We start from the raw sequence: 15,381 nt of genomic DNA, 5'->3' as shown, positions 1-15,381 counted from the left end.
GTGGGGAATCTAACCTGGGCCTTCAGTGTGACGAGCAGATCAGTCCCATCCACTGACCTACAAAATATCAGTGAAAACTACATAAATTTCTCATCGAAAATCATTGTTGACACCAAGTGTTCCAAGTTTCCTTACATTCAACATAACTGGGATTAACAATGAATGCAGCAGTCACTCAGGATTGTCTTCCATGGCTTAAACAGACAACAACCTCAGTAGCATCCTTCTTTGTATGCTGAAACACACACAAAATCCGCCATTATTCAGCAGCCTTTGTTGTTCACGTTTGACTGGCATCAACATCCTACAGCATGTTCAACTCATTTTCATCTTGTTAGATTTCCCCATCTGTTCTTGTCAAGTATCTCCTTCGTTTGGAACAAGCAAACTTCCTCGAAATTACCATGCTGTCAGATTTCTCCATCTGTTCTTTTCACGGATCTTCATCTTCCTTTGAAACAAGCAGCTCTGCTTCCTGTTGCCATGACATGCCAAAGTATATAATTAATGTATCCTCTCAGAAAGTTTTCCTGAACTTACTGGCTTCACAAAAGTGGCAGCCGGCAGCACTTTTGGTCTTCTTTCAGCATCAAGCTGACACAATGGGACAGATGTTTTCAAGAATAAGAAAAATTCTGTGCTCAAAAAATAAGGTCCTACTGTTAATGTGATATAAAAAATACTCTTGAAATCAGTGACAAATCTAAGTTTAATATGAACAAACCAAGCGAATTAACATGGAAACTCATGTGGGGTTTTACTATGACTGGTGATTTTTCATGTTTTTTCCCTCCTGACTTTAGGTTTTCTGAGAACAAAATCTGTAAAACAAGAAATAAAATTTGTTTGATTTAACTTTGCTTCCAGTGCAGTGTGTAAGAATAAGCCCTTTGCCTTTGTCATTTGGTTACCATCGGTGTACAGTTGAATCAATTCTGCCGTTGCATTACTTTGTGGAGGATACTACATGACCTTCCATGTAATACCATTTTTTTTAGACAAGTTATTGATTTGGTATCAAACGAGTTTGATACTAAGTCTTTAACGAGTTTAATAAAAATGGTATTCTGTTTATTACTTGCCAACATAAATTGCCTACAGTGTGAGGACTCTCTGAACTTTCATGTCACTCAAGCTCAAGTAAAATTGCTGCAGCAACATTGGCATTGTGACGTCACAATTTTGAACCTTTTTGACGTCATACGTCAAGCGGTATTACACTAGTGTAATATTGCCATAAAATTATTACACTGCTGTATCTTCAACGGGCAAGTAATAAATGACAATATTTACATGAAATAGGAATTCCCATTTGAGAATTTTTAAAGGCAATTTCTGCAGACAAAGTAGAGTATTGACCTGTGAACCCATCGCTGTAAATCCCTGAAATAGCCATAGGAGAGACATATATATTCCCTAACAGCAACCTACATTGTTTTGATGGTATAATAATGTTCATGAAATAGACATATATTGGATTTATTTGAATGTTTATAAGATTACATCTGAACTGGACAAAAAGCCCTTAGATGTATGAAGTTAACAAAATGGAGATACCAACTGTTGCTGCAGTTAAATTCATTAGCCAGATGGCTGCCCACATTAAATTCTAGTATGTCAAAAAAAAGAAATGAATTTCATTCATTGCGTGCTGCATTAAGGAGATCCTGAATGATCACACAGCTTGAAGTGGAACATTATGCCACTTATATAAATATGTAACTGGTCTGAACTACTCTTGTTTGTTTGTTGTTTAATGCCACAATCCACAGTATTCCTTCCATATGGCAGCAGACTATAAATAATCTTGCCAACCCAGTGATTGACATCTTGAGCATCAATTTATGCAATTAGGATGCAATGACCAAGCAGTCTCTCACATCAAGCACGGGTTGCTGAAGACCAACTCAGATACACATAGGTATCATAACTTCTTATCTCTGAGAAAGTGGCAATAAAAATACTCGCGTATGGTGATGATGGTGGCGTTTTGCAGTGTTATTGTCGATTTTAAATTTCTGTTGCCATTGTTCATTTGGAGGTGAAAAGCCATGGCACCATCAAAGGTCACAGAACTGCCTGGTATGGTGTTTTTCTTGTATATTGACCATTTTCAGAGTTTCGTTTCAGCATGATTGTATCACTGAAACACCGAACATAGCTTGTGTATAATTTGTGAATACTTGTTTTGGCACAGGCATTGTAATGCCATGTTTATGGGGACAGTAGTGTAGCCTTGTGCTTGAAGCATTCACTCATCAAGCTGAAGACCCTGGGTTGATTCCCCCACATGGGTGCAGCGTGTCATTTCTGGTGTTCCTGCCATAATGTTGCTGGAATATTGCAGCAAAGTACTAAACACACTCACTCAAACAGTGATGAAGCGGCACAGTACTAAACACACTCACTCACTCAAACAGTGATGAAGCAGCACAGTACTAAACACACTCACTCACTCAAACAGTGATGAAGCGGCACAGTACTAAACACACTCACTCAAACAGTGATGAAGCGGCACAGTACTAAACACACTCACTCACTCAAACAGTGATGAAGCAGCACAGTACTAAACACACTCACTCAAACAGTGATGAAGCGGCACAGTACTAAACACACTCACTCACTCAAACAGTGATGAAGCGGCACAGTACTAAACACACTCACTCAAACAGTGATGAAGCGGCACAGTACTAAACACACTCACTCACTCAAACAGTGATGAAGCAGCACAGTACTAAACACACTCACTCAAACAGTGATGAAGCAGCACAGTACTAAACACACTCACTCACTCAAACAGTGATGAAGCGGCACAGTACTAAACACACTCACTCACTCAAACAGTGATGAAGCAGCACAGTACTAAACACACTCACTCACTCAAACAGTGATGAAGCAGCACAGTACTAAACACACTCACTCACTCAAACAGTGATGAAGCAGCACAGTACTAAACACACTCACTCAAACAGTGATGAAGCGGCACAGTACTAAACACACTCACTCACTCAAACAGTGATGAAGCAGCACAGTACTAAACACACTCACTCACTCAAACAGTGATGAAGCGGCACAGTACTAAACACACTCACTCACTCAAACAGTGATGAAGCAGCACAGTACTAAACACACTCACTCACTCAAACAGTGATGAAGCAGCACAGTACTAAACACACTCACTCACTCAAACAGTGATGAAGCAGCACAGTACTAAACACACTCACTCACTCAAACAGTGATGAAGCAGCACAGTACTAAACACACTCACTCACTCAAACAGTGATGAAGCAGCACAGTACTAAACACACTCACTCACTCAAACAGTGATGAAGCGGCACAGTACTAAACACACTCATTCAAACAATGATGAAGCGGCACAGTACTAAACACACTCATTCACTCAAACAGTGATGAAGCGGCACAGTACTAAACACACTCACTCAAACAGTGATGAAGCAGCACAGTACTAAACACACTCACTCACTCAAACAGTGATGAAGCAGCACAGTACTAAACACACTCACTCACTCAAACAGTGATGAAGCAGCACAGTACTAAACACACTCACTCACTCAAACAGTGATGAAGCGGCACAGTACTAAACACACTCACTCAAACAGTGATGAAGCAGCACAGTACTAAACACACTCACTCACTCAAACAGTGATGAAGCGGCCCAGTACTAAACACACTCACTCACTCAAACAGTGATGAAGCAGCACAGTACTAAACACACTCACTCACTCAAACAGTGATGAAGCGGCACAGTACTAAACACACTCACTCAAACAGTGATGAAGCAGCACAGTACTAAACACACTCACTCACTCAAACAGTGATGAAGCGGCACAGTACTAAACACACTCACTCACTCAGTGATGAAGCGGCACAGTACTAAACACACTCACTCAAACAGTGATGAAGCAGCACAGTACTAAACACACTCACTCACTCAAACAGTGATGAAGCGGCACAGTACTAAACACACTCACTCAAACAGTGATGAAGCAGCACAGTACTAAACACACTCACTCACTCAAACAGTGATGAAGCGGCACAGTACTAAACACACTCACTCACTCAAACAGTGATGAAGCAGCACAGTACTAAACACACTCACTCACTCAAACAGTGATGAAGCAGCACAGTACTAAACACACTCACTCACTCAAACAGTGATGAAGCGGCACAGTACTAAACACACTCACTCACTCAAACAGTGATGAAGCGGCACAGTACTAAACACACTCACTCAAACAGTGATGAAGCAGCACAGTACTAAACACACTCACTCACTCAAACAGTGATGAAGCGGCACAGTACTAAACACACTCACTCAAACAGTGATGAAGCAGCACAGTACTAAACACACTCACTCACTCAAACAGTGATGAAGCAGCACAGTACTAAACACACTCACTCAAACAGTGATGAAGCGGCACAGTACTAAACACACTCACTCAAACAGTGATGAAGCGGCACAGTACTAAACACACTCACTCAAACAGTGATGAAGCAGCACAGTACTAAACACACTCACTCACTCAAACAGTGATGAAGCAGCACAGTACTAAACACACTCACTCACTCAAACAGTGATGAAGCGGCACAGTACTAAACACACTCATTCAAACAGTGATGAAGCGACACAGTACTAAACACACTCACTCACTCAAACAGTGATGAAGCGGCACAGTACTAAACACACTCACTCACTCAAACAGTGATGAAGCGGCACAGTACTAAACACACTCACTCACTCAAACAGTGATGAAGCGGCACAGTACTAAACACACTCACTCACTCAAACAGTGATGAAGCAGCACAGTACTAAACACACTCACTCAAACAGTGTTGAAGCAGCACAGTACTAAACACACTCACTCACTCAAACAGTGATGAAGCAGCACAGTACTAAACACACTCACTCACTCAAACAGTGATGAAGCGGCACAGTACTAAACACACTCACTCACTCAAACAGTGATGAAGCGGCACAGTACTAAACACACTCACTCACTCAAACAGTGATGAAGCAGCACAGTACTAAACACACTCACTCACTCAAACAGTGATGAAGCGGCACAGTACTAAACACACTCACTCACTCAAACAGTGATGAAGCAGCACAGTACTAAACACACTCACTCACTCAAACAGTGATGAAGCGGCACAGTACTAAACACACTCACTCAAACAGTGATGAAGCGGCACAGTACTAAACACACTCACTCAAACAGTGATGAAGCAGCACAGTACTAAACACACTCACTCACTCAAACAGTGATGAAGCAGCACAGTACTAAACACACTCACTCACTCAAACAGTGATGAAGCGGCACAGTACTAAACACACTCACTCAAACAGTGATGAAGCAGCACAGTACTAAACACACTCACTCAAACAGTGATGAAGCAGCACAGTACTAAACACACTCACTCACTCAAACAGTGATGAAGCGACACAGTACTAAACACACTCACTCAAACAGTGATGAAGCAGCACAGTACTAAACACACTCACTCAAACAGTGATGAAGCAGCACAGTACTAAACACACTCACTCACTCAAACAGTGATGAAGCAGCACAGTACTAAACACACTCACTCAAACAGTGATGAAGCGGCACAGTACTAAACACACTCACTCACTCAAACAGTGATGAAGCGGCACAGTACTAAACACACTCACTCACTCAAACAGTGATGAAGCGGCACAGTACTAAACACACTCACTCACTCAAACAGTGATGGTCGTACAGAAGAGAGATGGTTGCTGCATGAGGAGATGTCATTTGCTTTAAACACCGATACTAATAGTCAGAACACTCCCAGACAGCATTAAATGACCATCCATTTGTTAGAGCAACAACAGTACTAGTCTAATTGCCCGCCTTGTCCAGAGTTCAGAAACACCTCACTTACTGGCGAATCACACGGGACCGAGACTCTCACGTGTAACGGCTATGTTCATCATCCTACTGACACTGTAGAACCATAATTTGGCCTGAGTGGTGATTAGAGTGATCGCCTGCATCAGACTACTAAGTGACACCAATTCTAAGGGAGCAACAGTTTCTGAACAAACTGCAATTATTACAACCGCAGTAATCACCTGTTCAGGATCTCTCTCTTTGGACCGTCCCCGGTACCATTATACCACATTCCGTGTCCCACTGTCTTTGTCAGGCAACAGTTCAATGCTATTAGACTGGTAATTTTGGCCGGAACAGTATTGATCGTACATATTCCTCGCAGATGGGGAAACAAGTCTACAAATTCTTCAGCCAGTACGACCAACCTGGCTTGAACATATGCGTAAGTCTATGATCAAAGGTTCTATTTTTGTAATGGACGGGGATGCTGATAGTTGTAATAGAAAGACAGTGATGGCTGCAACAAATATAGTAATGGAACAAATACAGTAATAGAACAAATACAGTAATAGAACAAATACAGTAATAGAACAAATACAGTAATGCTGGGTTTTACTAAAACCTACAAATAAGTGAGTTTAGGTTTACGCCGCATTCAGAAATATTGCAGCTTTATTGTAGTGATCTGTGAACAAATGAGGCTGTACCAGACAATCCAGTGATCAACAACATGAGCATCGATCTGCGCAATTAAGAACCAATCTCATGTGTAAACCAAGTCAGGAAGTCGTAAACCCAATCAATCTTGTTAGTTGCCTCTTATGACAAGCATGAGTTACGTATGACACTTATGAAACCAGAGGACCCTAAGTTACTTATGTGTCTGTGATCAAAGAGGCCAGTTGGTAGTGGTTGTTGTAGATTCAAACCCCACAATCATTTTGCTAATGTTCATCGTATCCCAAGTGCATAGATTGATACGCTCAAATGTCTGATCCAGACTTAAATATTTTCAGACCATCGTGATATAGCTGGAATAATCCAACAAACCATCTTGATTCATCAGGGTAACCTGACATGACAGGGTCATCAGGGGCATTAGAGTAACCTGACATGACAGGGTCATCAGGGGCATTAGAGTAACCTGACATGACAGGGTCATCAGGGGCATTAGGGTAACCTGACATGACAGGGTCATCAGGGGCATTAGAGTAACCTGACATGACAGGGTCATCAGGGGCATTAGGGTAACCTGACATGACAGGGTCATCAGGGGCATTAGAGTAACCTGACATGACAGGGTCATCAGGGGCATTAGGGTAACCTGACATGACAGGGTCATCAGGGGCATTAGAGTAACCTGACATGACAGGGTCATCAGGGGCATTAGAGTAACCTGACATGACAGGGTCATCAGGGTAACCTGACATGACAGGGTCATCAGGGGCATCAGGGTAACCTGACATGACAGGGTCATCAGGGGCATTAGGGTAACCTAGTAGTCAAAGGAGTCTCTCATCTTGAGGAGGAACCGCTTTGATTCCCCACATAGGTACAAAGTGTGAAGCCCATTTCTGGTGTCCCCTGCAGTGATACTTGCTTGGATTATAGTGCTGAAAACTTGACTCACTCACTGGTCAACACCAGTCCTTCTCTTGAGTTTCAACAGAGTGGTAAAACTGTGACACCCCACTCAGGCTTTCCTCCTTCATCAAGTCAATGTGTGGAGATATAACTGTACTAACATGCAAAGTGGCATGTGATAACCAAATTTACTCTACCTGCTGAAATCTTGACGGCATACCTCTGCTCCGAGACATTGCTAATCTCATTGTCCTTGTTATCCAAAGTTCAGAAACATGTACTTACTGAATCTCTTGGGACTTAGACACTCAGGTCTGCAACAACCTTTCTGCCTATGCAGTAGGTCTGAGTTTAATATTGGTCTGTGTCCATACTGGTGACTGAGATAACTGACATGTCCAAGATGTCACTGGATACTCATGGTGTCAAAGTATTGAACAAGAGATTTTTCTTGTTTTCGGTTTTCATTTCAAGAAAGATTTCTTGATGTATCAGGGTTCTTGAAGGTTTTACACCACTTTTAGCTATATTCCAGCAATATCATGGTGGTTCACAGCAACAGTGGACTTCACACATTGTGGGGAATCAAACCTGGGTCTTCAGCGTGATGATGAAGATGACGATGACGATGATGATGACGATGATGATCATGATGACGATGATGATGATGATGATGATGATGATACAACTAATGTGAACACGTACCATGTCAGAATGTACATTTACAACCTTAAAATATTCAACAGTAGCCATATCCTATTCAACAAGTCATAATTCAACATCTGTGTCGCAGTTACCTCAGGAAATGTTTAAACTAAACAGAAAACAGGTTCCCTCTTCGAGCGAGATAATTGACAGTGAAACTGGACATGTTTGTGGCTCAGAGAGTATTGAGCAGATCCTAAACCCTTTAGCATTGATTTCCTAAGATTTTTGTTTAAGCTGCACGATGTAAATATGGTTTATCGTCGGCAGATCAGCTAGGGATGACTCCAGAAATTGGTAACTGCTTAAAAACATGGAGAAAACAGGATAATCTAATGATGCTTATTAGAGCGAGATGTATGTTTTTGGCAGGTGCTTGACTGGAATTGTATTTGGGCAGTTTCAGTGCTTTCCCTAATGTTATAATGATTTATTGAATGAGATTTGTGAAGTATCTAGTCAACTGCCATTACCTTTTATGGTACATTTTCAAATTTGTTGCTTGAAATTTTACAATCTCTTATGGAAAAATACATTCTTTATGTCTTGATGTAATTTCACTGTTCTCACAATATTTGCTGTTCCCTTGAGTGTACTGAAGTTCATTTGTTGAGCGTAACTCAAATATCTGTCAGTGTTACCAGTTATGTAATGAAACTGAACAGAGTTGGGTGTTAAGTTAATAAAGTCAGTAACCCATGATCGTGGTGATAATTGGTCTTCAGTAACCCATGGTTGTCAGAAGGATCGAGTGGTCACTTCAGCTGATGAGAAAGTTTATGCATGTCATCCTAATTGGGAAGATCAATGCTCTTCATCACTGTATTGTCTGGAGCAGATTATTTACAGACTGTTGTCACATACATGGATGCTTGCCAAATTTGGCATTATCCAACAACCAAGACGAAATAGTACTCACCAGTAAATGGACAAACAAAAATAGTTAAATTACAATTTCAAAATTATTCTTGTTGTTCCTAAGCTAACAAAGAGTAAGAGAGAGTACAAATTTACCAAACCATAGGACCTGGGATTGTGTAATTGTTAACCCAGACATATGTATATAGTTACATGATCAGTCATGCAATATATGTTATGACAATAACCATACAGCTCCATATTTCCTTACATTGCTTACATGTACATAGTGCATTGATCTGGCCTGACTTTTCTGTATTTGGGTAAAGACAAAGTCCAGTCCATGTGCTGAAGGTTTGCAGTGAGACCATTTCTTCACTTGCTGTAGATAATCTTCAGTTCTTTGTACACATTTGTTGTTTTGAAATTTTGATATAGGAACTTAATAGTCTCATTTGTGACTAATTTCCCATTTACTAGGACAGAATGTAACTTGATGGAACCTGAAGAGAACCTAATGCTCGGTGGAGTTTCGGGAATGTAAATATCCTTTATTGGGAATAAACATTGTATTTAGCAACCTTGTAGACAAGGGCAAAGAAAGATTGGTTTGTAAACACTGAAATAGGAACTAAACCTTTTGTATTTGCATATTAGTTTTGTTTTATCCTTTGGTTTTACCCTGGAGAGGAGCCTTTATATATAAGTGAAAAAGATCCTGTTTATATTGTATAAACAAATTCTTCTGCTTTATATTGTATTCTCAGTTTTATTTTATTTTTTTTCAGGTCAAGTTCAAGGTCAAAATGTCACCCTCCATGGCCCAGCAGATACGGCCCAGACGGTCAGTAAGTCAGTGGTCATGTACTGCAATGTGGTGAAGGAGCCAGGCGATGGCGGCTCCAGCAATCTCCAGTACGACAAACCGTACATCGTCAACTGGACATTCACCCCTCTGGGGAGTACCACATCACGGGTCATCGTGAAATGGACGCACCACTACAACAAGACCTACACCAACCTTACATCTCACCCTGAAAAGTACCACAACACGATGCCGGTCCATCTCCAAATCTCGGACCTGACTTTGGATGATGCCGGGACATACGGATGCTGGTCCAACGTGACGAGTCCTGCCATAAAGACTGCTCAGTTATATCTAATTGGTGAGTTACCATGGTAACATGTGGATTCTCAAGTACAACCAACTTGCTGCCAAAAGACCATTATTTGACTGGTCCTCAAATTCTGGGGTCGATATGTTTTTGTTTCAATTCCGCAAATCAAGATTTCTTCTTTGTTGTCAAAAATGTTTCACTAAGCAATAATCCACCTGCATGACAGTGGTTGGTAAATAATTGGTAGACAGTAACAGATATCAGGAACGTCAGTTTAGATAACTGTGACATGCTTTAACTCGGTATGTAAGCAAGCTTCAAAACTCGATCCCTTCGGTCGCTGGTTGCTGCATAACGTTGTAGGTGAAGGATCAAAATTGAGGAGGAGACTTTGATCCAACTTATGAACCAACTGAACATATACTTTTGATATGGTTTCGATATTTGGTATTTTCTGTTAAAATCAACTGGGATGTGACTGGCAGATGATACCTTGCTTTGGATGTAAGGACTATAATTTACTCAGAAAATCCTCAGTGGATTTCTTAGAGAATGCCCTCGTTATTGCCTGTAGAGGTTTACTTAATAAAAGGAGAACCTGTTGAGGCAATAGAATGACAACACTGGAAGTTATGAGGTCAGTCCCATCCATCATCTGCAGGGTTTGGCTCCTCAAGAAGAAAGGCTTCTTGTTTTAGCAGTATCAAGGTTTTGTTTCCCCACATAAATACAACATGTGAGGGGTGGTGGGGTTTGATTCCCCTCATGGGTACAGTGTGTAAATCCCACTTCTAGTGTCCCCTGCCGTGATATTGCTGGAATGTTGCTAAAAGCAGAGTAAAACTAAATCCACTCACAATATATGAAGCCTCTTTCTTGAAGGGCTCCTGACATGGATGGAATGTTCTTGAAGTTTTCAGAATCACTTTTGTCCAGTGAGCCGGCACATGGTTTCATTTAGACTGTCAGTATCTTTGTTTGTTTCCCATCTGAATTTTCATTCAAAAATAAAATACTAAAAGTTTTCTTTTCTTAGTTTTCCCCTCTCTCAGTGGCAATATATATCATGATTTAATAAGGAAACTGCTCCTAAAAAGCAGCTAAGCTTGATCTTTCTTAAACAAAGTTCTGTTTCCAAACCAAGCAGCTCCATTGCATCACTGAAGAAAATTACCGAAAGATCTAAATTTTATAATTTCATAGAAATATGTTTCTACATGAGTGATAAACTATTGTATAAAAAATAGAAACTTTTCACAAGCTCTCTTGCTATCTTGAGGTTAGGGTTTGTCACATCTCCAACCTCAAGTGACACGTGAAGATCTGTATTAGAATTGATCTTCATTTTCCCATGCTTGTCATAAGAGATGACGATATGGATGTGGTGGTTGGATCCCAACTGTGTAGACCAGTGGATTGTCAGGTCAGTCATTTAGAAATTGTTGCCATATTGCTGGAATGTTGCTGAGCGCAGCGTTAAACAACAAACAATCCTTCAATTTCTTCCTTTAGGATTCCTCAGACAAATTGTAATGATAACCGATAGTGGTTTTCAGCAGATGGATGGTGAGAAATAAGGGAGAGATGGATGGATGGATGGATAAGCTTTGTGATGCCAGTGAAATATTTCAAGAATGGCCCTAAGTTTTCTACCTTTGAAATGCCCAAGCGCTGTCACCCCAGCTATGGGGAAACCACTCAGTGTTTGTAAAGGACGTAGTCATCCTTAGTCACTTGTTTGTGCTTAGCAAGTGCTGACCAGCATATATTTGAAAGCAGGCAGAAAAAATGGGAGATGGCATTGAGATCTGCTATTTTTCAAATAAGCGGTTGGGTTGAGGTCCCAAGATATTGGTTGTTGATATATATTTTTTCAGTCACTGCTTTAAATCATGCAGTTTTGTTCCACCAGAGAAAAGGAAAAAGGTACAGATTTTTTTGGTCCTAACACCTGTTTTTTCAGGACTTCTGCATGTCCTGCAAGCAATTTATTTCAAAAGGATAAAACTGGGGGACAAATTATTGTTAAAAAACTTTTTCAAACAGTGCGGGAGTTAAAATGCCCTTCAATAGTCATCCCTTGGGAGTCTGATTGAAACGGAAGAGAAGGTTTCATGGAAGAGGAAGTAGACGGCACTGATTTACGAGGACACAGTCAGATTTTTGTAAGACCTATGAGAGACAGTTGCAAAGAAGCCTGTCATTAATGACCACATAGCCGCTTAATTACTGAAAATGCTGACTGAGTGCTTGGATCGAAGCTTAAGTTGCAGACGGATAAATGCGCCTCTGGGCAATAGTAGTTTTTGGATGTGTTTCAAGTAGTCTTGGTTTAAAATTGGATCAGCAGTCGGTACGAGTCATTGGTGGAAGAAGGAGAATACCATCTTAGTGGCTGAGAGCCAATATCCTTCATGTGTTTAATGTTTAGTCGAGGGTGGCTTAGTGATTCAAGAGGGACTTCAGGAGTTTACTGAATGCAAAATATTGAAATTTGAAACAATTCCTTTTGCTATGCAGAGTTTTCACCCATGAGCATATCAGGAAACAATGAGTTTTGGTTCAGATCCCGGTTTGCCCATTTTTTTTTTTGAGGTTTGTCATCACTCAACCCATAGTTGTGGGGGTTGTCAATGTGGTAAACGTGTAATATCGAGACCTTTGAAGATCCAGGTTAGAACTGGTCTCAAGCTGTTGATCATTAGTTTGCCTAGATAGGCCCAGACTCAGGTGTTGGTGCTACCTCATAAGCTGATGGCTAGTGAATGATGAATATGGTTCTAAGAAGACCTGAACTACGCATGTCTGCATTACATCTGTATTAGATGTATAAGTCTCCTCACTCCTGCATTAGATACATGCATATATATACTCATGGAAACAAATAAGGGAACACATGAAAGTACAAGTGTTCTTTTATTATTTTCCAGAATTTCACCCACTTTGCAATACAAAGCTTGTAAAGAAACCTGGAAGAGTTTCATGTGTTCCCTTATTTGTTTCCATGAGTATATAATACACTGTATGCAGGATAGAACATCTGCCCTCAAGGCGCATGTTCATTGGTTCATAACCCTTGGCCTTAATATACCAATAGACATAGATGTTGCCTGTTGTTACCTAGGCTTGCACTAAACATTAAGGGGTAACATATCAGCTTGCAGTCTGTACACCTCGAACCGGGTGGTCAGGTTTTCTGACATGGTTGACACATGTCATCATTTCTCAGTTGCACAGATTAATGCTCATACTTAAGGTCACTGGATTTTTTGGTTCAGACTCCATTATTTGCTGCCATAGGGCTGGAATATTTCCTGGAATATTGCTGAGTGCAGCATAGAACTAAACTCACTCACTCACTCACTGTATGCCCCAAAGTCAGGAGAATGCATATCCATTAGGAGCATGGTATCTCAGTATTGCTTTTATCTTGTATATCAGTAGGAATCAAAATCCCTTAAGTTTGATGATAGTTCATCTCCATATTTATGCTTATAGCTGATTGTCAATCCCTGGAGCTGCCGCCACAACTAGAATATTGCTGAGTGCGGCGTTAAACACCAAACCATCTAATCAACTCAGTACCATAGGACAAACTTGTGTAAACCTTACTTCACTAGTCCTGAGAATTTGTTACTGGTCCAAGCTACTTTGAAACAATGATTTGTTTAGTTATATATTCAGAAGTTTAACTGGTACACAATATTTATTGTCATCTTCCCCAGGTTAGTAACATCTCTGCATATTTTACTTGGCTTCAACACAATTCAGTCGTCTGGTGATTGTGGAATAGCCTAAATTTTGAAAACAGCTCAGAAAAGTACTTGTGATTTTTCCACGACCAAGATGCTGTGGGTAGAGCATTGTATGTTGGTTTGACAGTCAGTCTGTCACAAGCTGGTGACAAACCTGGACAAGGTCAATAGAATCAGTATATATATTTTATGTTACCTTATTCAGCCTGTCTTGAAACAACTTGAAATACACTGGAAGATTGGTTACTGAACTTGGCATGTTAGCTGCTCGCTGAACAGTTAAAAACTTATGTTATCTTTTTTAAAGTTGTTTAAAGTTGTGTGTGATGGATTATTCAGTGTGTAATTGGAGAAGGTAATTCGAATTCTGTTTCTATTTTTTTCAAAGATAGTGTGCTTAACAGGAAGAGTTAGACAAATGACAAATGGGAACGTTCTTTTGGTCCTGATGCCTGTTGGTAGCAAACTTAGAGTTGTAATTTACATTTTTTTGTGAAATGTTTCTGCTGTAGTGGACGAATCCCAACTAATCCAGTGAAGCATCAGTAGTTCCAGATACTGTAGAGATATGAACCACCTTTTTATTGGCATTTCTTGGAAACACATTCAGAAACAATTTGGCATTGGGTAACCATGAGCCTTTCTGACCATAATCATGATAATGACCCTTACTATAAGTTATCTCATCATCTTTCTGTCCTTCAGTCACTCAAACCAGTTTATATATGGATACACTGGATTTTCTGACCCCATGGTGCATGCTTTCAGCAATTCTATTGTGCTTTTGTTCACCCATCTTTCTGTCTATTAGTATGGTCACCTTGGTCCTTTTCTTATTATTGACAGGGAGATGGATAGGCTGGTGGTTAAAGCATCGGCTCATCACGCCGAAGACCCGGGTTCAGTTCCCCATATGGTTACAATGTGTGAAGCCCTCCACTGAGATATTGCTTGAATATTGCTAAATGTGGTGTAAAACCATACTCACTCTTATCACTGACCTTTGCTTTTCGATATTTCATTCTCCATCTGTCAATCTGTCAGACCAGTTAGGTTGTATAACATTGATTTCTATTACTTGCTTTCAGGTATTACTTCAATGTCATTCTGTCTCTCAAACCAGTTCAAGATTGGATACTTTGCTTTTTTGTTCCCTTGATCCTTGCTGTCAGTGATTCATTTCATTGTCCTTCTGCCTTTTCCTAAAACTCTTCTCCGGCAGTCTCAGATAGTATCTCTAAAGGCAAAGCAGCACTACTGATGCTGAAGGGAGACATCCTGAGAGGCGGAAGGCAGACGCACACCTCATGAAATGGATGAAATGAGAATTATTCATCATGAACTGTTACACAGTACCTTCAATGGACCATCTGAAGATAACCACTGTGAATAGAAGATGCAGCTGTTGCCTGTAGGCTTCACTCAGTGGATGGGCAATCAATTCTGTTGATGTTGGAGATAGAGTGCATTTTCATTGGGGTCTGT

At 40.5% G+C, this 15,381-nt stretch overlaps 1 protein-coding gene across 2 annotated transcripts in view; it reads left to right on the top strand.

Moving 5' to 3' along the window:
* LOC137290446 (fibroblast growth factor receptor 1-like) overlaps positions 1-15,381 on the top strand; it is an 80,100-nt gene that overhangs the window by 38,675 nt on the left and 26,044 nt on the right. For both annotated transcript variants that reach the window (XM_067821394.1, XM_067821386.1), the window contains exon 2: positions 9,812-10,189. In XM_067821394.1, the coding sequence (XP_067677495.1) occupies positions 9,812-10,189 (378 nt within the window). The remainder of the gene's footprint in view (positions 1-9,811; positions 10,190-15,381) is intronic.

The sequence above is a fragment of the Haliotis asinina genome, chromosome 1 (assembly GCF_037392515.1).
Source record: "Haliotis asinina isolate JCU_RB_2024 chromosome 1, JCU_Hal_asi_v2, whole genome shotgun sequence".
Lineage (NCBI taxonomy): Eukaryota > Metazoa > Mollusca > Gastropoda > Lepetellida > Haliotidae > Haliotis > Haliotis asinina.
The sequence above is the reverse complement of the archived record's forward strand: the minus strand, read 5'-3'. Positions and strand labels throughout refer to the sequence as shown.